Source organism: Notothenia coriiceps, unplaced genomic scaffold, assembly GCF_000735185.1.
Source record: "Notothenia coriiceps isolate Sejong01 unplaced genomic scaffold, NC01 NC01_scaffold00000339, whole genome shotgun sequence".
Taxonomy (NCBI): domain Eukaryota; kingdom Metazoa; phylum Chordata; class Actinopteri; order Perciformes; family Nototheniidae; genus Notothenia; species Notothenia coriiceps.
This window is the reverse complement of record NW_011333040.1, coordinates 7,666,911-7,694,184: the sequence shown is the minus strand read 5'-3', so window position 1 is coordinate 7,694,184 and position 27,274 is coordinate 7,666,911. Positions and strand designations below refer to the sequence as shown.

Here is a 27,274-nt window from a genome sequence, read left to right as displayed (position 1 = left end):
TCGGTTCCAGTTTCATCCTCCCATTTCCTCTGATTTCTGCCTTAAACTCTCCTTCGTGGCCAGCTTCTCACCAAGCTCCTTTTTTTGCAGCTGGTCCAGCTTCTCCGCCACCTGTTCAAGACACAGACAACCATCAATAAGTTACAACCTTTATATTCGGCAAATGCTGCACTAGAATAGGTCTGTTTTTTGATACTGGACGCGGCTCCATACCTCCTCTTCTTAGTTGCTCTGGGCCCGAGCCATGGCAGCCTGTTTCTCTTTCAAGCTGGACGTTGGCAGCATTCAGTTGGGCCCGGCTTTGGCCTCCCACCACCCTGAAGGCATTTCCCATAAACCTGGAAGAACAACATGACATTCCATGGATTTAGTTTTTGCTTTCTATTTGACTTTTTATGTATCGATTCGATTCACAAATTCCAAAAACATTAATAGAATTCATGAAAAAACTGCAAATGTAATGCTATCTAATGAGAAAAAGATAGCAGTTACAGGACCACAAATAACTGAACCATCAGAAAAAAAAAGCTAAAACTAAGAAAACAATATAAACAAATACTTCTCATTGTTCTTTGTGATAGCTGTTGGCTGTGCTTTGTGTTTGCTGCATACATTTATAAATACTAAAATTACACCTAACAATTACAAATTATGAATTGTAAACTATTATGGCAAGTGTACACCCTCTTACCTCCATGGCTCGTGACCCACTGCAGAGGGACTTGGCAGCCAGCCGACACCTTGCCGATATATCTCCGGGCTGGAAGTCCACTCCTGCCTGCGTACGTGGCTTGATCTTCAAATCACATCGGTCCGAGATGTTGTCTCTTGTCGAAGTTAACTAACGTTTTGATGAAGGTTGGACTCACCTGTCAGAAACAAGGTCAGATGTCAGGAAACCAAGAGGCTTAGTTAAATGAATTACTACCTTACCTTTTATTACCTTTTTTTTGTCTATTTCACACGACATTTTGGGGTAAGCCATTTCTAGTATAAAAAAACGGGTCCACACTGAAAGGATTTCTAATATAGGTATTGGTATTTATTTTTCTAGTAACACCTTTTTCTTCACTCTGTACACAATCTGTGCACTTCTGTTTTCCCAATCCTCCTCCTCTCTCGCCCTCTCCTCCTCCGTCTCCTACCCCTCCTCCCCTCCCTAAATACTGCATGTTGCTGTCCCACCTATCTGCGCTCATTGGCCTCTGGACCCAGTGAAGCTCTTTGCCCAGAAGTGGTCGATGACCGCCGTCATCACCGTCTCCACCAGGGCGACGCGGGGCCATACGATTGATCTCTGTCATGTTCCTTCTTATTGAGAGACTCCAGAGCCTGAGGCTATGGTGTAGAAAAGAGGAAGGAAAAGAACATCCAAAAAACATTTTTATGGATGTAGGAAGATAACATAATGTTTGACCTCCAGAAAAGTACACCACACAACAATGACAAGAGGTGCTTACATTAGCAGGAAAATGGAGGCAGTCACTCACCAACTCATACAGTTCAACAAATATGCAAGGAATTATTTAAACTGGACACACTTAATGGAGGAAAGTGTGAACAGAGATAACGCAGACAGAGATGGATTAGTAAAAAGTCAACAGGAAGAGCCTCACCCTTAATGGCATCTTGCAGTGCTGGCAGGGACCTCGTCCAGATCTTCTTGTGCGTTCTCAGCCATGGGCTTTACACTGCAGCTCTTCTGCCTTGATTTTCTTATCTGCTAGCACTCACCACCTAAACACAAACAGAATATGTGTAAGTAGGTTGCGAAACCACATCACTTCCTTGAACAAATGAGTTCTTTAATCCATTAAGTTAGTGTATATGTGTTTGGTGCTTACATCCTTCTGTTTGTTAGCTTCTCTCTTCTGCTGCACAATGACGGCCAGGTACTCGTCACACTGTTTCTGGAACTCGGCCACCTGGATCTTGGCTTCCTCCAGCTCTACAGACATAGCCTCCACCTTCACCCGCGTGTCGCTGATCTTGAAGAGGCCATTACTCAGTTTGCTCACCTGCTCCCCCAATTCCCTGCGTTTCTCCTCCAACAACCTGGAGGGAACCACACATGAAGCAATAGTAAGTGGTGCGAAAACCGAAAAAAAAGAAACAAGAATAAATGAAGAACTCATTTCGAAGGTCCCTACTTCTTGTATCCAGACACCAGCTCCAGGTAGTTGGTGGGGGTCACATAATTATTTCTCTTCAGCTCCATTTTCATCCTTTGGGAGATCTGCACAACCGACTGGTGTGTGGTCACAAAGATACTGGCAACCTTTGTCTGGATCTACAACATCATGCAGCATATGTAACAAGTTAATCAGGAACTTCAGGATACACATTTTTTATGATTTATAGATTGATCTGGTTATTGATGTTAGTCTCAGACCAAGGTTCAGTGCAGTTCGCAGTTAAAGTTAATAGAGATATAGATAACAGATTTCTGTTTTCTACACTAGAAACCTTTTCATGTGAGTTTTTAAACAGTTCTCAACGTTTTTTGAAAATAACTGACCTTTTAATAATGTGGAAGGTGTTTAATTTAACATAACACTAAAGTGATATCAAGTGAAATGCTTGATGTCATACAAAATGTTTACTGGGCATCAAAAATTAGGGCGCTTCCTGTGAAAAAACTGAGAAAAAAGCACCAGTTTTACTGTGAAAAATCTATTGTGTGACGTGCATGCATCCCTCACCCCCTCAAAGGAGCCCAGATCCAGTCCATCCAAGTACCGCTCAGCGACTTCCAGCAGAGCCTCTTTGGGCCACTCACAGAACCAGTCAATGGTGGTGCAGTTAACCAGCGCTGGGTAATGGAGGATGCGGTCCCTGATGGCAAACATTGTGGATATTATGATGCCCCTTATAGCAATGTGGTCAGAGGGTCTGTTAACTAGAGCAGGTGCATTTGGCGGTTGGTTAGACAAAAAATAAAGCCACTATGGATGTCATTCAATGTCCCTTAAACTAATGCTGCCTTTTGTGACAACAAGCTCTTTATTTATAGAAAGACTCGCACGCTTATGGCAGTCAAAATTGCTTTTAACAGACCAATTTTTATATAAATTCCTACGATAAGTAGCATCAGAGTAGCTGTAGAACTACAGTGCGAGTGTGTGAGTTTAGCTGGTTAATTTGTGTAGCAGACTCTCTGAGCCCTGGTGATGTGATATGGCTCCTGCTGGCAGTCAGAGGGCCAGAGTACGGTGGTTAGCTCTGGGTAATGATGCCTGTGAGCCCAATTAGTGGCATTTTGTGTGACCAGTACCCTGTGCCACTACTTGGAAATGGGCCATTAATGCTTGAAAGGTTTTTTTTTGTGGAAGAAATGGGTTTGTAAATATATGTTATAAGCAGAAAATGTGTGACCCCAGTGTAACTTTGAAAAGCGGCTGAGAGGCACTGCAGGGAATAGTTACCCTGTACATGACCACCAGAGCATAGAATTTACCTTCATTAACAAACACAAGTGCCTCGGATGTGTCTGCTTGCCTGGGTCAAAAATGCATCAACATGCATATTATCTTTTCCTCTTTCATTCAGTTAATATAAAATATTAGCAAAACATGTCTAGCGAGAGTTGAAGACATGACTGTGAGTGCCAATATGTTGTCGTGTGTAAAATGCAAAAATGATCCAATAAAATAATAACGTTGTTTATATAAGTTACTTGTTGTTAGGGCAACAATGCATGCTGGGACATTTTGGGATTGCAACATGATTCATGCTGTTCCATAAAGCTGAGCAACAAGAGCTAACAGGATCCTCAAACAGAGGGGGAAAAAAGATAAAGGAGGAACAGATTGTGCTGCAGGATTAAGACACAGTGTGCGGCGAGGAATACAACCTGTATGTACCTGAAGGGCTCTCCCACTGGGCTCATACAGAGCACGATGTGCAGGTTGTTCCGGACTCGCTCTATCAGGTAACTGAACAAGGACTCAGGAGTCTCCACCACTTTGTCTTTCCTGGCAAACTCTGACAGAGCACTGCACACCTGGAGGTTAGAAGGCAACAATTACATATTTTAAGAATTTGAAATAGGTATCAAGTTATTTGAGACACCCTTTTGGGTAGAAAGGATGCGGACACAGGTTTACATTGATGATAGTTAAAAAAAATAGATTTTTATGGCCGTTGTTTAAATTTGTCCTTTGTTTTTCATGTGTTTTTTGTATGTGATAAATTGACTAAGCTATAACTGCATTTTGTTGTGCAGGCATGTGTTGAGGAATTCATCTAAATTATCTCTAAATCTCTTATATAAACGTTAATGATCTATAGAGGCACAAGATCCTACGGTAGGCAAGTTGCAATTATATTGGAGGCTGTGTGTTACTGTAAACATTCAGAATTTAGATTTGACCAAACACGATTTTGTCCTATTCAAATTCTTCTTAATGTAAAAACAAATTCCTGGGAATGTACTGTAATGATGGGTTTGATGGAGCTATTGCATTCCTAGTATTTTATGTCAAACCACAGCCAAGATCATTGTCTTTTGTTTTTTCACTAGGTTTGGTTTAAACATTTAGTTCATCCAAAAGATTTTGAAGACAATACAGACCTCAACAAACTCGTCCTGTTTGTAGAGGTTAGGCACCTCTCCAGAGCTCAGGACGTTATTGATATCCTCCAGGAAGGATTGGTCCACGATCTGTGTGTCATTGAACAGGAAGACTGTGGGCTTGTTGTCCACACCGGTCAGCCGGTATAGCTTCTTTATGTCTGAAAAAAAGGATAAAGAACTCAACAATATATAATGACTGAAGATGGGATGTGAGGAACTGAATGACCAAAGACAGATTATATATTCAAAACTATTTTGACTATTTCAGCCAGGCACTAACATTTGTCATGCGTTACACTCAATACTCAAAAACATATGCTCATTGATCTTGTTAAATGTCCTTCTTTAGTTTCAATATTTATTGTTTCAATATTCCAACAAAAGGGGACACCGTCATGCTATATGTATCTCAAACATCTGTAAATATAGAAGTAGTAACCTTCTCTGAACTCCTGTTTCCGGTATTGCTTGGTGACTTCCACCTCGAACACCTGGTATTCACAGATGTAGGCGGCCATCTTCGACAGGCTCTGTCTACCGGAGCCTCCCACACCTACAAGAAGCATGTTGCCCCTGAGCTGCCTGATCACACGCACAATGCGAGTTACTGTGAAGAGAAAACAAAGGAATTATCCAGATCATCATTTCTGTAGTTTTTTTTTTTTAAACCTATATCATTATGTGACACACTTTTCTATTTCCATTTCTTATGAATAGTGTGGAATCTGTTCTAATATTAGCATATCACTGGTTATGCCTGCACACTGACAAACCAGTGCAACACACACACACACACACACACACACACACACTAGTGTTGCTCCATGTTGTTTCTGCAGTAATGTAGTGCNTTTGTTCTACAAGAAGGACTTCAGATTTCTTCAACAAACCCACAATTCCAACCATGTAACAGACTAAGTGTACACACACACACACACACACACACACACACACACACACACACACACACTAGTGTTGCTCCATGTTGTTTCTGCAGTAATGTAGTGCTATTGATTTGCAGTGGCGTGGGGTAAAGTGTCAGATTGACAGCAGTGTCTGGAGAGCAGAGCCTGCTGCTGAGAGGCCTTCTCTCTCCACTGCAGCGTAGCTTTGAGCTGCGCCTCATGCACTGTTATTTCAAAAGGAGCTTCAAACTAGGCCTGAATCATAAATCTGACAAACAGTGAACACATCAAAGACACATCAGAGAACAGCACTCGAGGACCTCTTACATTGATCGTGGTAATGTACGGGATTGACAGCACAGAATGGGATGGAGGGAATTTACTCTTGAGGGAATGTTGTGTGTCTGTCTTCTGTGTGTCTTTTTAAATGTGTATAAAAGTGTGTGTGGATGTGTCTTATTGTATTTTCAGACGCACCGTGTTCAATAGCATCTCGGAAGAGCACCAGGCTCATGGGCACTACGCCAGGAGTCAGGCTGTAGTCCTCCAGCTGGGTCTCCATGAACTTCTTGAGACCCTTCATGTCCGTTAGGTCCTCATACACTTGAGAGTCACTCATGAAATCACCTGACAAACACACAGAAATAATCAGGTGTCAAGTATCTGTCAGTTTGTTTACACTCATTGGTTTAAAATGGCTGTGTGCATAATGGTTTATGTACCAAATATTGGCGGTTGTTTGTTGGGGCAGATGCTGTGGAAGGTGAGGTCAAAGAGGGAGCCCAGTTTCTCCCCCAGTAGAGCAACAAATGCCTCAGAGTCACTGTGATCCACCAGCCGGTCTGAGACAACCCTGGAATCAACAACAAAACATCAACAACAAATATTATCCAATATAAACACCAAAACAAGCAGCATGGTTTGCCCAATGTAAAGTTGATATATCCCAGGGCTCAGCTTTTGGCTAAATATGCATGACATCACTTTCATAATGAGGCTTGAAGTATAGTGAATATGTAATATGAATGTGAAAAGGTAAAACATTTTCTTTCTTACCTAAAGCACTCATGGATCCACAGTCTAGTGATGCTGTTTTTAGTATCATGGAAGTCTGGATGAGCTCTAAGCAGACCTTGAAACACCTAGAACGGGGAGAAATAAGGAGACAGAGAACCTAGAAATTACAGAAATATTTGACTTCAAAGATACTCTCTTCCAATGTGAAACCGTATTATAGGTAATATATGTATCTGTGTCTGTGTGTGTGTGTGTGATGTGGGTACGCGTGTATCGATTTGACCCTTCTTAATGTACTAACGTGTACCTTAGAGATATCCCTGAGGTTGAAGAGGTAATGGATCTTGGCTGGAGTTGGAAGGAATCGAGCTGAAACAGCATAATACAGCTCTAAGGTGGCCTGAGTCAGAATTTCTCCAATGGGCTTTACCTCCTCCTTAAAGCCCTGCAGCTTTTGGTTGATCATGGTACTGTAGATCCGCCTAATCTGGGACTCCTGCACAGAGAAAGAACGGTCTGTTTAAGCTCGTTGCATCTCTTTCACTAAACACCAATGTCCATGAAATACATGGATTTAAAAGTTGTACTGGTGAAAGAAAGAAGAACAGAAGAGGAATTGTATAAGGGATGCAATAAATTCATTTCATGTTAGCACATTTTTACATTCAAGGGTGAGGCAACTCAAGTGTTGGCTTCGTGAATGCAATATTGCTTCAGCCAATTTCAAAAGCAAATCTATTTTGTTCTCTTGTGGCAATACAAAAAACCAGAGTACACTACAAATAGAAAGAAATAAAGCTGGGCTGGGAAAGGTTAAAAGGAACACAACAACAGAGATGAAAGCATGCCAGAAAATTGAAAAAGACTAAAAAGATACAAGAGGTGAGCTGGAGAGGGAGTGAGCAATGGAAGTACACAAATGCACAATAGAAGAAAACAAGAAAAGATATGATGAAATGTCTGGCAGATGGACTCACCAGCTAAAATGTACATATGTGTATGTCTCTTTTAGTTAAATGAGAAAACGGTCAAAACTACTCAATATGATTCCTGGGTATTTGTATTATATTTTTTATTCCATATCGAACGTTTTCCTCAGTGCTTAACAAGGAAAGGTCGGATGAATTATCAGTAGGACTTACATGAGGGAAGGTCATATTGATGAGATTGAATCGACTCTGTAGGCGGCCAGAGATGTGAGTCCTCCCTCCACCTGGGGGCCCCATAGATGCCATCAAGAACATGTCCTAACACAGCAGACACACAAACACAACAGAAAAGAGCACATGTATTGGCCTCAGAGGAACATACTTAAGAAATAAAAATACAACACATGTAAAGGTCATGTCCCACACACGGACAAAGAACAATAATTAAGCAACAAAAGCGCCATTACTCACCTTGACAAACTTTAAGGTCTGTTTCTGGCGGTCGTACCAGAAGCCGTAGTCGATCCAGAGATGGAGCAGCTCCAGCGGTGGCTGAGAGCCGAAGAGGTCGTGCGCTGGCATGTTGAGGTCGTCCAGGAAACACAGCAGGCGCTTCCCCCCCGCTGGCACAAACACGCCTTTGGTTCTCTTCTCTATGCGGCTCTCCACGATGGCCTGGATGTTATTAGAGGTGGTCTGCACAGGGATGGATACAAAGAGAGAGAGAGAAAGACAGAGATGCAGTCATTCAGAAAAGGGAACAAATACAGTTTATTGTGAAAATGCATGTATAATTATGTATTTAAGAAGGTGTTTTAGTTTATTAACCAAATGAGACAGTGTCTTGGCTTGTTGGCTAAAAGGAATACATTGTTGTATCTGTATAATATACTTCATGTAAATATAAAACCTTACATAGTATTATCAAAATCTTGACACTTTTGATGAGTCATTTGTGGGATTAACTATGGAATGTAGCTATGACATTCATATCAATACTTTTTGAGAGTTTTGAGCGATTGACACAAATCTTGAATCTTGAAAATGTAACAATAAACTGTCCACTGAAAGCAGCAGTCATGCATTCACTGACATACAATTACGAGTAGCTTAAAACACTTTTTAAAATACAAACAAATGAAATGACATGAGGAAAGAAACTTAACTAAACTAACCACAACTACTAGTAGTAGTGTGTTTGTGAAGGTTGACAAAAACGTATCACAGAAGAGTGTGGAGGGAAAAGTGGTGGGGACAGCACTCCCGAATTGGTGATAATGGTGGTAAAAGTGTGGTGTAAATGAGTGCCTACATTATATCCCTTCATCACCGCTATTCAGCAATGACTTTGTCCACTGACTCTAATTGCAGAGAAGCTGAGATGGAGGCTATTCAAAGCCATGATGTGGTGGGATGGAGGCAGTTTCATTCACTCACACAGACATTTGCACAAGCACCCCCTGTACTCAAACACCTCTATGTGACTGTGTCTCATGCTGCAAGTGAGGGGGGAATATACATATAAATATAAATGCATATTGGGGTAAAAATATCACATCTTTTCATGAGAAAAACAGAAGCAAGGGGTAGATTCAAGGAAAGACAAGAAGCCAGAGACTGAGCATCAGCCAAAAACAACACATTTCTTTGGAGATAGACTTTTACAGTGTTAGAAGAATAGGGAATAACACATACACACACACAGACAATGCAGAGGCACTAACCTGTGAGGACATGTTGACAGTGAGGGAAGACCACTTGTTATCCAAGCCGTGCAGGATGCTCTGGGCCACTGAGGTTTTTCCAGTGCCCACGGGCCCAGTGAGCAGCACTGGGTACCGACCCATCACCAGAGCCTTAGCCAGGAAGTTGTAGCGAACTGTGTCCACTGTGGGAACCATGATCTTATAGAATGGAGCACTGCAGCAGGAATGGAAACAGACATGGTGGGTTATACCGTCTTTCTTTATGCAGATTCAAGAGTAATATTCAGTGGGTTGGCAGACAGCGGATGTCTGATACAAAGGACCACCAGGTCACTTACCTAGCATTGTATCGCCAGCCCTTTGGCAGTTTCTCTTCAAAGGAAGCCCAGGTTTTATTCTTGGTGTCCACATAGTACTCATAAACCGTGTCCTGAAAGAGTTTACAATTCAAGTTTAGAGACGCTTATGTATGTTATTTAATTTTTGTATTACAATTATTATTTGTATATCTGTTTCAGATTTTTATATACATGGGCTTCTGGAGTAATCTATGCTAACAGTGGTTAATCTTGAACTATTAATTATACGGCTTTAGTAAATAACATTGTTATCTGTATGCATATACTTGTATGACATTTCTTTACTCTTTCTTCTCATGTTTCGCTATTGTATTACTATTTTGTCACCCATCAATGCCCTGGTTCCATTTTAGATTTTCCTTTTTTAATATTTTTTGATTCTTATGTATTATAACGTTTCTAGTTTCTTCGCCATGAGATTATAGCCCTTATACCTAAAACAATGCTTTTTTTTTTACAAGCTATGCTTTCTGCCCACATGTTTCAATTTATTTTCTTGTGCCTTGTGGGTTTATATTAATATTGAATAGGTTATTTCTCTCATCGAGCCTGCCCAAGCCAACTTGTCCTTTTTATGCAAAACGTAATTTAGCCGAGGAAATTGCTAACAGTACACTTAACACTGGCCAAGTAAGCAAACTAGTGCTGAGTGTTTGACTGATGTTGTATGTCACAAGTGTGTTAACAAGTATTGTGCTCTATAGAGGACCTTGCTGGGGAAGGCGCCCTCTATCTCCCGCAGGAAGTTGTCCATCCTCTTGCGTCCATTTTCGTCTACAGAGGCACAGACAGACCAGATGAGGCTGAAGATGAACCAAAGCTCCACCATCCTACCCAAGTTTTCTGTGTCCGAAGTATTCACCTGGAGAGAGGGAGAAGAAACATATTACTTACTCACACACTTAGGCTTTATTTCAGTTATGAGTCTAAAAACAAATGCAATTTTTCATAAATATTAAGTTATGATGGAAAGTGGTTGTCCATGAGAGGGGTGTGCAGTGGAGGCTACAGATTGCACTTTGTCTCACCCCATTGCTGGGTGTGGCCAGGGAGTCATAGAGGCGGCAGAGAGAGGTTACTCCGTTCAGCTCAGTGATGGAAATCAGCTCCTTGCAGTTTGTCTTCTTAAAGTTCAGTGTGCTTTCCGTGTATTTCTCAAACAAGCGCTTTAAGTGGACCCCTTCAGCCTGTGGAGAAATGAGGCCCCAAATCATCAGTAGATATAAATGGAACAATAAGGGGTCCAGAAAACAAGGAATAAAATGGATGTCATTAAAAAAAAGTAAGTGCATTATTAGGATTGAATGCTCTGCACCTTGTTTCGCTTGTCCAGCCACGACTGGACAAAAGGCTTCCATCCCAGGTCAGTGTAATCGTTGTAGACCATCCCACAGCGAGACACTGTAGCTGGAGAGGCCTGTGCTAGGTTCTCAGCTTCAAACAGCAGAGACACCTGGGACAAAACTATTTAGGAACTTTATCTACTCAAGAGACAATCAATTTCAAACAAAGAAGGTCATTAGTTTGTAAGACGTTTCCCTTTCAAGCTTCTTCCTCTTTCTAATCATGTTAAGTACATTTGTATTGTTCGAACCTGTTCAGGCATGGAGATTCGCTCTCCATTGATGAGTGTGAGCACCTTGTTGTCATCCATCACAGAGTTCATACTCTCTATCCACAGTGTGTCAACAGGCCCGTCAAATATGATCCACTTCTCATCTGGTTTCTCATCTAAAGAAAAGAAAGGGAGATGCAGGTATTGACATTCAAATTATGAGTGACATGGAAAACCACATTTTTTAACACTACCATTTTTTTATGTATAGTATTACCACTCTAAAAGCAAGTGGAATTTGACTTTGTTGACAAAACTCTATAAGACAATATAAGGATTTAATTTGATGTTCAGTTGAAACACGTGTTTGCATGACCAGCAATGTGTGTTTTAGTGTCAGCACCTGCGCATGCTGATCTCATGAGTGAAGACAGAACTCCATCAGACCACTCGTTGGTGGAGAGGTCGTTTTCTCCATACAGCTCTCCCAGACTCAGGGCCTTGGGGTTCAGAGGATAGTCCTGTATCACAGGGACCAAGGCATAAAAGACAAATGATAAACAAGAAGAGCAATATTATGGTAGATTATAATTACTGATGTCAGCTAACAAATGAGATCACTAGCTTTCAGGGACATTTAATATTTTAGCGCCTGAATTGATTAGGGTAAAGATATCACAAACCTAGATTCATTTTAGTAACATTTTAAGAAACACTTTTGGTGTACTTCTTGTGTGTGTATGTGTGTGTGTGTGTGTGTGTGTGTGTGTGTGTGTGTGTGTGTGTGTGTGTGTGTGTGTGTGTGTGTGTGTGTGTGTGTGCCTAATTTTGTCTGCATGAGCATGTAGGTGAAACACGATCAGAAATAGAAGGTAGAGTATCTCTGTGGAGACAGGCAGTAAAGAGGAACAAAGAGAGAGAGATAATGAGAGCCAGAGAGAGGTGAGGCACCAGAAATAGATATGCAAAAAGCACAGGGGGGAAATAGAGAACAAGAGGTAAAAATAAAGACAAATAGGTAGAAAGAAAGCAAGATGAAATGTAAGGCTAGAAAGAGAAGCAGGAAGAAAACATGTCTGTCATTCTAAATGGCTGTTGACTCGTTTTGTGACCCTAAAACGTTCTTTTTAGTTTTAAGAAGCGGTAAATGACAGCGTGTTCTTGTCCATCCACACCCACCTGGACCAGCTCATAGTCAGGCACTCCTTTTTGATGCAGGGTGGTGAGGGCCTTCTGCAGAGTCCTCCAGGTCACACTCTTACCACTGCCTGTCTTGCCCACCAGCATGGTGGAGTGTCGAGAGTTTTTGGTCTCATAAAGTTGGATGACCTTGGTCAAGGTGAAAGCATTCACCTGCAAACCGCTCTGACAAAGCTCCGCCTCTATAGCCTCCCTCAGCTGCAACACAATCACAGAAAAAGATAGACGGATGATGGTGATACCCAGAGTGATATTGTACAGATAATGATGATATATGGACCACAATGTACCGAGTCAAGTTCATGATTTTAGTTTGTTAACATATTTATACAGTTTATGACTGTGCTCTCAAAGCAAACCTTACCAAACACTAATTCTCTGCGAGAGCTGATCTGGACTGCTGACTTACCTTGCCATAATCTATGACGGGTGTTTCCACAGCAGGAAACAGGTCCTGGGTGATTCCATTGAACAGCGGCACGTCAGCAGAAGTCAGCTTAGCAATGTTCATGTCTTTCATCGCCATCAGTAGGATCTGTGGACAGAGAACATAATTACATCTATAATGGAAATGTTAGTTCATTTGAACGGGAGGACTGTTGTTAGTTTTGTTGAATTAATAGATCATTGTTTCGTATAATTTCACATTGTAGTAAAAGGTGTCGATAGATGATGCAGTCACAGCATCTACGTACTTACTTCTTGATCCGCCATGGAGTTGCACTAACTTTACATCTGGGAGAAGGCCATTTGATTTGACTAATTCAGACCATTAGACAGGTTTGTTGTAGAAAGTGAGCGTGACAAAGAAAGACCTACTTCTTCATCAGGAACGTTGCAGCAAAAGCGTCTCTTCTGTCCAGCATAGCGGAGCAAGGAGGTGAGGGCACGCAGGCCAAAATCATAGTGGTCCTGTTGGGACAGCTGCTGCACTGCCAGGGAGTACAGCGTGAACACCTTCTTAGCCAGGAGCTACGAGGACAAAGGCAGAAAACCAAGGTGACTCAGAGTAACAGAAACATCCACGCCCACCACTGATCATGTTCAGCTGAAGCTACAGTCGTTCTGATTTTACAACAAGATTATTATTAATGGCATGTACACTGATAACTCATTTCTAATGAAGTTATCAGTGTAGAATAACTCAATCCCATGTGCTGATTGCCTGAGCTCTTCACATAAAAGAAGCGGGAATGTTTCATTAAGGCTGTGACAATTCGAAGATATTCTTTAGAAATCGGTGCGACTATGAGCTGTGTACAGGGTAAAAATAGCACGCAGATTGAATTCATTAATCAGATACATACACTATACTATCTGTGGTTATTGAGAAGTGAGAGGGTTTTCTTATAGATACAGAGTAATGCAATATTTCCATGCTCCTGAATAGATTGTGACTCTAAATTCTGGCCTGAAACCACCAGACTAACCCTGGTTACAATGAGTACATTTACTGTACATGCACACATGTAGTGTGTAATAGTATTATCCTGGGAAACGTATACTATGCACATTTCTAAAATCGGGGTATTATTTACTTCCCAACACACTATCAGAATACTCAGATGAAAATCAGATGAAAAACCATGCTATAAGTGTGCATGTTAACATATAGAAAGACACAGATACCAGTTTTTCCCCCAGCATAATACAAGTCTAAAAGTCCTTAAGTTTCAGTACCTTGCAGTTGTTGAAGCCTTCTCCAAACAGAATGATCTCAGCGATTAGAGTTGAGTCTGGCACCACCATGGAGATGGGCCTGAACATGGCTTTCAGGTTATCTGGGAGCTCGGAACGACCAGCGTAACCTAGGGAAAAACAGACAGAACAAAAAAGATTATAAAGGGGCGGCTGTGGGCTGGTGCGCTGATCCTCAGATCAGGGGAGCAGCCACTGCAGTCAACATGCTGTTGGGTATTGTCCACAGTATTGATGTATTCCATGTGTAATATATGTAATATGTAATGTAAAGCGCTTTGAGCACTTGTAAAAGCGCAAACAATAGATGCAATGAATTATTATTATAATAATAAACCTTGAAAGAGCAATTTATCCTCTGGAAAATGCTTAAAGCACTTTTGCAACGTAATGTATGCTTTTGGGCGTTAGTGTGGACCTACCAGGATTCATGGTGATAAAGATACCACATGACCAGACCAGGCCTATGTGATGTCCTTCAAAATGGAACTTTGTTTGTCCGGCTGAGAGGGCAGACAGGATGAAGAGGATCTGCTGAGCCACTACCGACAACACCTCAATGTTGATTCTGTTGAACTCATCAAAGCACCCCCATGCTCCTGTCTATTTAGTGTTGACACAATAAAATACATTCAAATCACACATTGATCCAAAAACACATGTAGTTTCAAATCCATTGTTCCTACCTGTGCCAGTCCAGAGAACATGCGTCCCATGGATTTGTAGTCCAGTCCTTCAGAGCAGTTGACTACAATGACATACATGCCGAGAGCTTTGCCTAAGTCTTTCACTGTCTCTGTCTTCCCAGTCCCCGCAGGACCTTTAGGAGAGCCCCCCCGGTGCAGATGGAGGGCTGTGGTCAGGGTCATGTAACACCTGGACACAGAAAAAAACAGACGTTGGCTCTACAGATAATTATAGTACAAACACATATTTAGATACAAGCAAATATGATCAGATATTTTCATTTCAAGCAATAACTAAAAAATGTAATAAGCATATATCAAAACATTGAAAAAAAGACCTTGATGTAGCCTTTATTGCAATTATGAATCTAGTGTTAAGACAATTCACATTCAAATGTGCATTGTCCTTTAATCTGTAAATGCACTAATAAAGGTATGATATATATATAATCAAGTGATTACACTACAGTAACAATCCTAATCACTTAATATTTAAGTACCGTACACACATAAAACTGAAGTTTGACTGATTGATGTGCTGTTGCATTTGTTGCTTGGTGCACTAATTGACTGACTGAATGATTGATGGCTACCTGTCAGTCAGTGGAGTGATGACGAGGCGTCCGGAGTTGCCCAGGTACTCGTAGCCGTACTTGAAACGTGTGTTAGTCTGTCGGATTATGCAGTCTTCGGATTCCTATTGGGAAGATAGATAACATTTTAAAATGCAAGTTTAGTGGATGTTTTTTTTTATTTCCAACTTAGCTGAAAAATGATCTTTTGCTGCTATTAGACAGCCAGGACATAAAGTGGTAGAGAGCGGGAAATTCTGAAAATAGTGAGTAAAGTGTGAGGGGATATGTTTGGGTAAGAGTGTTTTAAAGTATACCTTTAACTGCCATAAAAGAGGTTGCATCAATGCATAAAACAATACTTTTCTAAACCCATACCCACCATTAAAGTATTGCTTTCCGCTTTGAAATGTGTAAATCATGGATAAAAGTTTTTGCATGTCTTTTTCTCCACACTGTTTCCTGCTCTTGCACTTCTTGGAGCATACCTTGTCCCAGTAGAGTCGCAGCTGAGAGAGCCACTCAAAGGCATTAACGTCATTGCAGCCTGCCTTGGCCAGTTTATCTATGACATCCCGAGCATGAACCTCCACTGTGACCAGCGCTACGATCTTCAGACGGAGGACTTTGGACAGGTTGCCACGGATGAGCTCTGAATAGCAGTGAAGCATTGAGACCTGAAAACAGTTATAGCAAAGGCTCAGAAGTTTACTGGGATCCTTTTCTCTTCTTTAAATGATTATATTGGCTATCGAAAGAACTCAAAAGGATGGTTTAAACATATTGAAAATAAATCTCTAACCGGATCAAAACACATTTTACATCCTACGGTAGTACAGAACTTTCCTCTTGTTGGATGGAAAGACCATCACAGTCAGTTCACTCTAAATGATTCTAGTTTAGTTAAGCAACAAATAGCAAACCTGTTTCTTCTTCATGGATTTAAGGGACGATTTGTCACCCCTCTCCTTGCAGGTGAAGAGCGCTTTGGTGACATCGATGGTCCACTGGATCTGACTGGCTGTGATCAGCATCTACAATTATAGGAAGAATACACGCTTCATTACTTTTGAATGTAAAGCTTTGTTCCTGTTGATATAAATAGAGAAAGGTTAAAGGGAGTTTAGAAGGAACTTGGATTAGTAAATCACAGCTATTCAATATATCAAGAGCATGTCACTGAATTAGTGTCAGTCTGTCAGGATGTGTGAATTTGCAAAACCACAATGGGCAGTTATAGAGAGAAAAGACAAATAAAAATGTACCTGTCCCGGCCAATCTTTGACCCATTTGTCTCTCTGTCCTGACATCTTCTTCAGAGACACAAGGCAGCCGCTCAGATAATCCTTTAGTGTATCACGCATGCTTAACTCAACATCACACAGCCAAACCTGCATAACCACAACACAAAATGGTGCTGAAATCTCTCACAACTCTCTGTATTGTACACATTAGCACCGATGCTATCATGACTACACATCTATCAACAGAACACTCATATCAACACGATCATGACATTGATCATCACCGCTGTACCTCCACAGGTTTGTCCAGATATACTGTTGCAAAGAAGCTGATAAACTCCCCATCAGCAGAAGACATCCCGACCGCCAGTGGTTTATTTATCTATAGAAGAAACACACACACACAGAATGGCATAATGGAGATTCTGTTAAATAATAATATAATAAAGTTTTTTTCTAAGATTAAAAATAACTAAGAAATACCAGGCACATAGCACCGGAACAGCGTTTTTTTTGTCTGAGGGCAATGCAACATGATATAACAAACCATCGTGCATTTACTAATCTTATCCTAAACATATGTGTAGAATAAGTATTTTCAACTCATATTTCCTCCTAATGCAAAGGGAATACTAAGGGTACAGTAAGAACACATTGACAATAACCAAGCATTTTAAATATGCTCGACAATTAAATAATTTCCATAAAAATAATAATTTAGCTTACATAAAAGCCTTCTTAGATTTTGTACCAAAGTGAATATGTTAATAAACACAGGCAGTGTAAATCTAACTGCGACTTAATGGCCTTAAGTTAATATTTCTTAGAATAAGTATGTATGTGTATTTTGTCATTATTTTTGTGATCCCTGCCTTGTCAATCTTCAGGCTCTTGATGTTGTCGAAACACTTCTTCATGTGGGGCTGCATGGCTTCTGGGTTCTGTGACTGCCCCAGGATCTCCAGTAAATCATCGTTGGACAGGAAGTAAAATCGGGGGAAGATCTGCCTCTTGGTCTCCAGGTACATGTCCAGGGCCTTCTGGATCTCCTCCAGCTTCATACTCATCTCTGACAGCTTCTCCGGCAAGCCTGGAAGCCAGAGAGGGGAAGCTAGTTGAAGACTAAGTTCTAAATATAATTGTATTTATCCGTCAGATGGTGTGAATCCATGTCCATGTTGTCGTACCGGCGTGGTGTGTTCCCTGCAAGGCGTTGTTATCCTTGTGGAGTCGGCCCATGATGGTCTCCCAACTAGAACTAACCTCTTCGAACTCTTCGCACTCACAAGGCAGCTGCTCCCTGATGTCCTTACCTTGGAAAATGTTCTGGAGGGAGGAGAGACAGAGAAAGAGTGCTCAAACACTCCAATAAGACCAGATGATAAATGTGTGCTTCGACAGATGATGGGAATACCCCTGGAAATGAATGAATCATTTAACACAGTAGAGTATGTGAGTGCTTCCCAAACCTCCAGATAAATCCACTGACGCTGCACCGTGAGGATCATCTCGATGACTTCCAGCACCTGTGACAGCCGCCGCTCCCAGCTGTCCACCTCCCGCTCGAAGGCTTTGACAAAGCGAGAAGCTTTCATTGTTGACAGAATGACCATGTTGTCATCCAAGGCCTGGAAAACCTCCTCTGTGCTCCTGGGAGAGACCAAGAGGGACAATTATGGTTGCTGAAGATTGCTTGAAATGGATTCCAATGGTGAAAGAGCAGAAATTAAGTTTATTATGTACAAGGTACAGTTAAGGTTGATGTAATGCAGTTTCTCAGTTACTTGATTGTCACTAGTTTTTTTTTAATAATAGTACTGTGCTCAAAAGGAATACTCCAGCATTAGTCATATTTCATTAGGTTTGGTTCAGACCTTTGGTAAATAAAAAAGTAATCTATACAGTACACGTTTAGTAGGTTTAATTTTCAGTACCTTTCACATATCCTTAATTTTCTCTTTTTGCATTACAACCTCACAGTTCCATGTTTTTTACTGTGGGCAAGTGGCAGACAGTAGTCTTCCCCCCCTCCTTCAAATCAGTGGCAATTTATTTGGCTGCTAATAAAACTGTGTCTGAGATTTGACTAGATTCATTTGTATATGCAACAGATGGCCTCTGCTGTCCTGCTTCCACCAGCCAGGCTGTCATTCTTCCTTCTCTTCTCTAACGACAAACCAACTCCCATTTTATTCTGACTCCTCCAAAATGGCTGTTCAAATATGTATCAATCTGGCATTAATGTCACATATGCTCTCCACTATACAGCCATGCTACAGAGGCATTACTGTAAACGCTAGATTGATACATCACCAGATGGCAGTTGTACTGAGCTGTGGGATCTAATGATGCATGTAAATAAGACATCATGAAGACACAAATCTATCCCCATTATATAAATGGAGTGCATCAGCCAGGGTTACAGTAACAGCTGCTTTAACCGTTCAAGGCTTGCTTTCTCACATCAGCCGGAAGTGGCCTTTGTCTTTGTAAGGTGTGATGTCCAAGAGTGTGTCCGTCCAGGTCTTGATAATGTCCTCCAGGCTCTTAATTATCAAACACAAAGAGTAATGTTAGCATACAGAGGTCCTTTCCGATCTTTTCATTTTTCAACATAAATCTAAAAATGTTTCTCGATTGTCTTTTTATACAATCATTATTTGTAGTCTTGCACTTTGGAAGTACCGGTATTCGTACAGACTAGAATACATAAGCTAAAGCTACACATCTGCCCACTGAGCATCAGTGTAGACTCGAGGAAGTGACTGGACCTGTTCTATGGAGAGTTCCTTGCTGGAGGCTCCAGAGATCTCACAGATCTTCTCAGTATACCTGTCCAGGCCCAGAGATATGATCTTATCCAGGGTGAATTCAGTGCTGGTTTGGTCAAAGGAGCACTGCAGCTCGTCGCAGATCTGCTTCCAGTGCCTGAAAGAAAGGTGGCATTGAGAGCAGGGTTTGTCCTGAATGTGAGTTTGAAGTAAAAAGTAAAGAAAGCTACCACCTCCCAGGTAAGACACTTCACAAACAAAACAATAGTTCCGAACTATACTTTAATGACAAGGAAACACATGTAGATTATTTAAGTCAATACCTGTCTCTCATGGCTGGGTTCCTCAGATCAGCAATGAGAGGGATGATCCTCTTAAACTGGTCTATCTTATTCTTGGTGAAATCCACAATGTCCCACTCCTTATCCTGCAGGCAGACAAAGATCAGGTCGTCTCTACTGTGTAATATTTATGTTAGAACTGCTGCATTTTGCCGATATTGTCATCAAATGCAGTGTGTCCTGGAGGGCATATCATGTTTGAGCTGTCATTGTAAAAGTAGTCTGTTCATTGTAAACACAAGGCATTATTCAGTTTCCTCTGAAGTGAAACAATGTCAAGCTTTTAGATTTTTTGGATTAAATGTATTGTTTGGCATCAGTGCATTAAGGTACATCTCTTAACTGACACAGATAATATATCATAGCTAAACCGTGAGTGTAGTAGCTCATCTGCACTCAGCTGTTAACAAACTATTTTTGACAAGACTGACCTTTAGTTCTCTCTGGAGTTTGTGGAGTATTTTGAACATGTCCTGTGCTGTGCTCTCCATGTTCTCCGTCCGCAGGGTGGCAAACTGACCGACCTTCCAGATGTTCCAGTTGGCGTTCCACTCCTTTGTGATCGCCCAGACCTGCTGCAGGTGTTCTATGTCCTGTACAAACATCCATTTAAACACACAAACGGTCAATATATAATCATGTACATAATTCTAATACTAATATTCTAATATTGGGAGGGATGAAACCCTCTTTAATGGTCACACATGCAGAGCACACAGTACAGTACACACAGTACACACATCCTAGTACCAGGAGTCTAGTACTAGGAGCAGTGGGCAGCTATTGTACAGCGGCCCTGCATTATGCATTTGCAAAATTCCTTTAATGGCAACATCCAAGGTCTGAATTTATAAACCCGTCTAAGTCGTGTCCTGAAAAAGAGTACCGTATATACTGTACTATCAATTACCGTCTAAAGAATGCTAACTCACTTATGCTAAGCCAGTTTATCTCAACCACACAATTCCCACAGAACTGTATAAGCTTGTTTATTAGTATATAAGGGCTATGAGGTAAGTGCTTTGTTGGACCTTTTCGAGCGCCCGGATCTTCTTGGAGGGGGGCTGTTCTATTTTAAAGAAGTTCAGCCCTTCAATGAGGGTGATCTCTTCCTGTTTCAGAGCCTCCAGTTGGCTGTGATGCTCGGCTACTCGGTTTAAGGCAAACTCCGTGCTGAGGGAACTGTCAAATGGACCTGGATATGAACAATTCAAATGAAATGAGATCAATAACCCATGAAAAATCATACAAAAACAGAAAAACATACAGATTTACATGTCCACACACTATTATACAATGCCTACTGAATACTACCTTTCAGCTATATCATATATGTGTGTTAAAAGAGGGAGGGAGTGTGTGCGTGTGTGTGTGTGTGTGTGTGTGTGTGTGTGTGTGTGTGTGTGTGTGTGTGTGTGTGTGTGTGTGTGTGTGTGTGTGTGTGTGACCTGTGCTGTTGAACTCCTCCATAGTGCTCTGGGTCTTCTTCTTGAGCTCCTCAGAGGAGAGGAGGAGGGTGTTCTTAAACTTCTCCTTGTCCTTCTGCAGCAGGATGTCACTGTCAATCAACACCTGCTGGAACCACACCCAGTCCTCGTTCAGCACCTCATGCAACTCGTGCACCTGTGGGTCACCAACACATGTAGTGTTCGTTTGTATGACAATCTGCAGTACTATCAGCGAAGAGTTTTTACAATGTCTGTATTTTGCTGAAACCTTAAGTGTCTGTGTACACAAATCCAACAGATTTCATTGTTTTACTTCAGGGGAGGTTAACACTATACACTTGTCTTAGTCCTTTCTCTCTGTATCAGGCAATGTGCTTACAGCCTGTTCCACTGGGACCTCGTATTTGTCCAGGATAGCAAACTGTTCGTGGATGAGAGGAATCTGAGCCTCTGTCTTGGCCAGGTTGCCCTGAAGAGTCTCCAACAGCTTCAGGTTCCCACTGAGCTCTGCCAGTGTCTGAGGAGGTTTCTTCAGCCTAAACACACATAGAAATAATCACAACAAAGATTCATACCACTTTAAGCACAGTATATTTTCCAAATGTTTACAGGATCAACATTTCCCCCTTGGCTTTCCAATCTCGTCTTCTATTTATCCTCAAAAATGAAAAAAAAAATGTTTTCTTCAATTCTATATTATTTATTTTCATACATATTTTTTGTTCTGTTTCATTTTTATTTCATTTCTTACCTATTCTATTTACTTTTCTTGTTTCATTTTAAATTTGTCCTAATAGGTTTAAGTTTTGCACCAATACAATACATAGAGTCTTTTTATGTGAAAAACGACTACTCAATTAACCGGATTCTGATTCTGATCTTCCCTTAATGACTGAAAACATCACTTAAGGTCAAATCAATAAATAGTTTTGCCAAGGACTTGTTTGATCTCTCTCCCTCTTCACCTGTCATCCCTACTCTCTGTAATAAACACATACAAATGAGTCCAATATAAACTCCTCTCCATTGACTCCCCACCTGTTGGCATTGTCTTGCATGGAGCCATGAAGTTCTTTGAGGCGGGTGCTCGCCATGTGGCTGAGCAGCTGAGTGAACTTGGTTTGCCACTGGCTGCAGAGCTGCGCCAAGGAGGACTTGAGAGGGGAACAGTCCAGCATGACAAACCGGATGGTCAACACCGTCTCTTCCTGCTGAACACTGTTGGCCTTCTCTGTGTACCTGGGGGTAAAACAAGACAACAACTCACAATGTAGTCCAATGCTTGGAGTATCAAAAGATGCATAGAAATGAACAATCAAAGAAGGATGTTCCTGCCTGTGTATATCAGCATCAAAAGTAGTGACTGGTGGGTTTAGTCTCTTGTAGCGTTGTATAAAGGAATCCTGGTTGTTCTCCCAGATATCCCTGTATCTGTCCCACGTCTTTAGATAGATCTGTAGGTTGCTGGCATTGGCTGTCATCCCTGTGGCAACTGCAGCCTGAATCTTCTTTATCTCCTCGTCTTGCTCTAAAGGATTGAAGATGGCAAGGGTGACAACGGAGACGGGAGAAGAAACACTTTCGGGTCTACATTATTCTCAGCACACAGTAAAAACAGATCAGATATTCACAGTGGTACTCTTTTTGGGAATGTAAAAAACGTTGCTCTAACCTATGTTGATGTGTATGGGATTCCCCTCTGGTTGCTTGCCGGAGAGAACTTCAGACAGTCGTTTGAATTCTGAGATGGTGTTGATGAGCTGAGGCATAATGTTCACAATCTGAGCGAGCTTTGCGAGCGTAGGGGAGATCTCGACCTTTCAAAAAACACGCAGGTCAGCATAAAGAGAACTACCCCAACATACATTTTGATATTTTCCATAGCACTTAAACAGATAAATAGGGGTTTGATGGTACCTTCGGTGTACTTGTGGGAGTTGCCTGGCGCATTGCTACCATGACTTTGAACAAGGGATTAGGCGAGGTCTTGTTGTCTCCATTGATGGCCCTGGACAGCTTCTTCATGGAGTTCTTGATGTTGCTCCTCAGAGCTTCTTCTACCATGTGATCCACCTTCTCTGTATAGATCGCCCAGTGCTCCTCGACCTTAAACACCATGGTACAAACATACACATGACATGGGACTGCACATTTGTATGTTTGCTGTACATGATATCACATTAAACATGGAAGTCTCGCTGTCGATACGAACAGAAAGAGATTGGACTTAATGATAAAGAGGCAGAATGCATTGTTTGCTCTCTTGCTTGTTGTCATTGAGTTTTCATGCAAACATTTTTTACATTTTTCAAAACATTGTGTTGATTTAAACGTCACCTTCAGAAAAAGAGCTGAGCTACTACTTAACAGTTTCATGTTGGCTTATGCCTACACCTAGCATAGAAACATAATTTTCTCACATAGAGGAAGCACAACATAATAATCTTATACATGTTACAGTATTCCAACTATTTCCTAACAGTGCAGGAAGAATAACGCCAGGAGTGAAGGAGAAAGAGCACATACCTCAGGCCCATCATTGGAGAAGGTGCTGTGGATGTGAGACATAATTTCAGCAATATCCTGGTGTGCTGAGCGCAGTGTTTGGAGTTGGCTCTGCTGGTGTTTCTTCTGGTCATCCTCAAACTCCAGGTTCCTTAGAATTGCAGGAGGAACACCCAAGATTTAACCAACACAGAAAAACAATGTGCATCACTTGAGCGGTAATATGCAACCCATGTGCATCACTTCAGATAATTGCAAAAGTGGTGACAATTTATGAATGATTTGTCAGTAATATAGTATGGCCTGTTTCAAGATAATTAGCTCGATATTGGAACTAAAGTAAAGGGGATTTCAAAGAATGACGGCATAGACAACATCCACATGACAACGCTGAGTTTAAGGATGAATGAATACGATGAATAAAATGAAGGGGTGTCATGTTTAAAATCAACTCATAAAAACAACTTTACCCAATGTTTACAGTACTTAATGAATTTACAGTTTAAATACATACACACAATATAAATTGTAGGAACCATTTCGTAGGAAGTGACTAAAAACATGATGAACAATATCTGTGCCTTTCCCTATTTTGTGTTTTACTCTGTTAGGCATCCTATGCAATGAGGAAGTGAGTGTTACCTGAACACAGTCTTTCCATCCAGTCTAACCAGCAATGTTTCGCTGATTTGGCAACAAAGGTTGGAGATGGATAGGTTGGATAGTTTGTATCCATCAACCAACAACTGAACCTATAGTGTGATCAAGGTGAGAGAAGAGGAGAGGAGTTTATCAGTGACTAAACACCACTATCCAAGAATATGAGGATCTGTTGAGGATACTTTGAGTTACTGTTATCCTGTTGACACCACTTTACCAGGTGGCTATATCAGTTATGCTGTGTTCCTACCTTGTTCACGTGCTGGAGACCTTCCCGGATGAAGATATTAGAAGCCCCTTTAGAAAACCACTCGAGCTTGGTCAGCCCCGGCTGAACTTTCTTATCAAGGAAACGAATCCGCTCGCGAAACAGACCTATCTCATCAGGAGACAGCATCCCAATGACCCTGATACACACACACACACAAAAAAAACATTGTTTTTTTTAGGGCTATCAAGTTAAGGCGTTAAGGCGCCACTAATTATTTTTAACGTGCGATTAACGCATGTGTATTTGTCCTCGGCCCGCCCCGTAGTTTCAGAGCCCAAAGGCTTGACGACGTTGTTGTTGTTGTTAGTTGGATGGTGGGAGATTCCAGCGAGAGATATGGATACAAAACAGTTTTAAACAGCAAGCCAAGCACACAGCTGATGCTGACAGCCTCCTGCCGCTCGCTTGCGGCAGACCACGCTTGAAAATTTGCCGGGGAGACGCCTGGACACGGCGTCTACGAGCAGCAAGCTTTCAACAGCGATAGCTAAATGGGTGGCGGTGGCTACAGCTTGCAGGACAATTAAGATTGTGGAGGACGAGGGACTGTGTGAGATCATTCGGATCGCATCCAACGTGTCGACTGCACATCACAGCGCATTATTTTGACCCACAGTGGGAACTTCAGTCTCATGCTTTGACTGTTATGAAGACAGAGGAGCGGCATTTCACCGACAACTGTAAACAGGCTTGTCTGTTTGAGCAACTGGCTCAGTGCAGAGAAGTAGACAGGCTTGGGAGAGAGTGTAAGAGAGAGAGAGAGGCTCCAGGTTGTTGTATTGAAAATATTCAGGAGAATATTTGTCATTGTTCCAATGATAATAAACAAACATTTGCATAAAGCATGTTTGTCCACTCATATGTTGATAAGAGTATTAAAAACTTGAACAATATTCCTCTAAGGTACATTTAGAACAGATAAAAAATGTGCGATTAACTATGGACATCATGCGATTAATCGCGATTAAATATTTGAATCAAATGACAGCCCTACTATATATATATTTGATAGACTAAACTATATCAGGTGTATGGTAGTCACAGTCCCTTCCAAGAATAATTTCTGATGTTTACAATATGACGATACATCAGGCCCCTGATATCATACATCAATTGTTCAGTTCATTCATGTTTTCGTCCTCTTCTGTGTGTGTGTTTGTGTGTTTGTCAGACCTGTTGTAGTCCCTGGTCAGCAGCAGTGCTCTCTCCCTCAGGCCTCGGAGTTCGTCCCTGTCCTGGTAAATGTCAGACACACACTGGGGGATCTCAAACTTCAGTCGATCCCAGTAGTGGATCTCAGAGAACAGAAGTAACAGGTTGCTGGACAAGAAAACACACAGAAAAAAACAAAATGAATTAAGAGGTCATGTATGTAAACATTTAGCCTTAAAATGAATATATATTGTGTACGAGCATGTCATAGAGTGTATTAGCATCAGTACTTAAGACACTGAATGTATATTTAAAAATGAATGACTGGTGTTGTGTGAAAGTGATGCTTGTTTCACACACTTGTCAAAGTTGACCTCCAGCTTGGCGGTCTTGTCCTTGCAGCGCAGCAGGAGTGGCTGCTCCAGTCTCTTGAGGTACTGTGTATCCAGGTTCTGGCTCCACGTGCTGAAGTTCTTCCTCATCCTCTCGTCAAAAACCTGAACCATTTGGGCATTGGTTAAAACGACATGCTTGCGGCTGTTTGACTCAGGCATGAAGTGGGCCTTCTGAAGCACCTGGAGGGGAACGAAAGAGGACAAATGAGAAGAAAAATCAAGGAAGAAGCTCCAGAAGGAGAGATTAATACCGTCTGTTAATAGTGAGCACATGGTTATAATTCAACCTAAGCAGAGTCAGAGTTCTAACTAAACATCTTTACTTTGCATCCTGCTTATGGTGGTGGAAAGTAACGGTTGAGTACAAGTAGAAAAGGGAATAGATTAGCGTATAGTCTAATGAACTCACCTCCATGGGTATCTCTAAGCGTTGCTTGAGGGCCCTCACCCAGTGGGCCTCGCCTGCCATCCGGGCCATGTGGTCAGGATAAGACCTCGTCCTCTGATTCAGCTCCTTGTTGGCCATTTTGAGCTCTTTGCGAAAGATGCTGTACACTTGCTCCATCTTCTCTTCTGTTGTCCGCTTAATGGCCTGGGTAGATAGGATGGAAGTGAATGAGTACACAAATTGTACAAGAGTAAGAAACCGACAATAACCCTGTATAGTTGTCTTTAAAGGTTTCATTAATATAAGGTGATAAAAAGTGTTAATGTATTGATGTGTTTGGTGGTTTAAAAGTGAATTGAGTGAATGTACGTGTGTGTTTGTGAGATACACACCTCTCGAGTAGACATTGGCCTAAAAATATCAAGAAGCCGAACTCCTTCCTCCACTGTGGTCACCGTCTTGAACACTGATTTGATCAGGTTCTGCTTTAACATTTCCAGATCCTTCACCAACGCACGAAACCTGTGTGTACAAGCACACACACGCAGGAACATATCACCTGGTTATCAAAATTATGCACATTTTTGTTTGTGTTAAGAGATTTTAATAAGATTTGCAGCCTATACTTTCATAAAATTAAAGGAGACCTATCATGCTATATTTAAATGATATAGTGTATGACCATACCTATATAAGGTATATTTATAAATTTTATTTTTCAAAATACCAAACAGATCATTTTTTAGCCATGCCTCGTTTCGCTCATTTTCGCTCTATTCCAAGCCTGTCTTTGAAAATTCTGAGCAGCATCTGGCCACGCCCCCCTGCAGAAGAGGGGGGCATGAGCCGGCGAGAGTCACGTTACCATGTTTGCTGTGATTACGAGTGTGGAATAA

At 41.4% G+C, this 27,274-nt stretch overlaps 2 protein-coding genes across 8 annotated transcripts in view; both read right to left on the bottom strand.

Annotated features, from left to right (window-relative positions):
• The window catches only part of fgd4a (FYVE, RhoGEF and PH domain containing 4a), a 184,909-nt gene that overhangs the window by 108,771 nt on the left and 48,864 nt on the right, over positions 1-27,274 (bottom strand). The window lies entirely within an intron of this gene.
• LOC104949647 (dynein heavy chain 2, axonemal-like) lies at positions 1,619-27,246 on the bottom strand. Its single transcript, XM_010776041.1, is given in 54 exon segments — positions 1,619-1,681; positions 1,683-1,729; positions 1,841-2,055; positions 2,151-2,290; positions 2,703-2,835; positions 3,864-4,003; positions 4,574-4,734; positions 5,016-5,183; positions 5,959-6,108; positions 6,204-6,334; positions 6,538-6,623; positions 6,806-6,994; positions 7,641-7,745; positions 7,899-8,123; positions 9,152-9,347; positions 9,472-9,563; positions 10,202-10,354; positions 10,521-10,679; positions 10,808-10,945; positions 11,087-11,223; positions 11,451-11,568; positions 12,227-12,445; positions 12,657-12,782; positions 13,067-13,219; positions 13,928-14,055; positions 14,368-14,548; positions 14,632-14,821; positions 15,225-15,328; positions 15,692-15,880; positions 16,127-16,237; positions 16,469-16,594; positions 16,740-16,829; positions 17,320-17,537; positions 17,635-17,773; positions 17,917-18,097; positions 18,911-18,993; positions 19,219-19,375; positions 19,542-19,645; positions 19,991-20,152; positions 20,591-20,754; positions 21,008-21,182; positions 21,387-21,543; positions 22,046-22,246; positions 22,343-22,535; positions 22,680-22,824; positions 22,925-23,113; positions 23,534-23,663; positions 24,155-24,264; positions 24,423-24,579; positions 25,617-25,763; positions 25,956-26,170; positions 26,400-26,582; positions 26,771-26,900; positions 27,239-27,246. Coding segments are annotated over 54 exon segments (7,911 nt in total).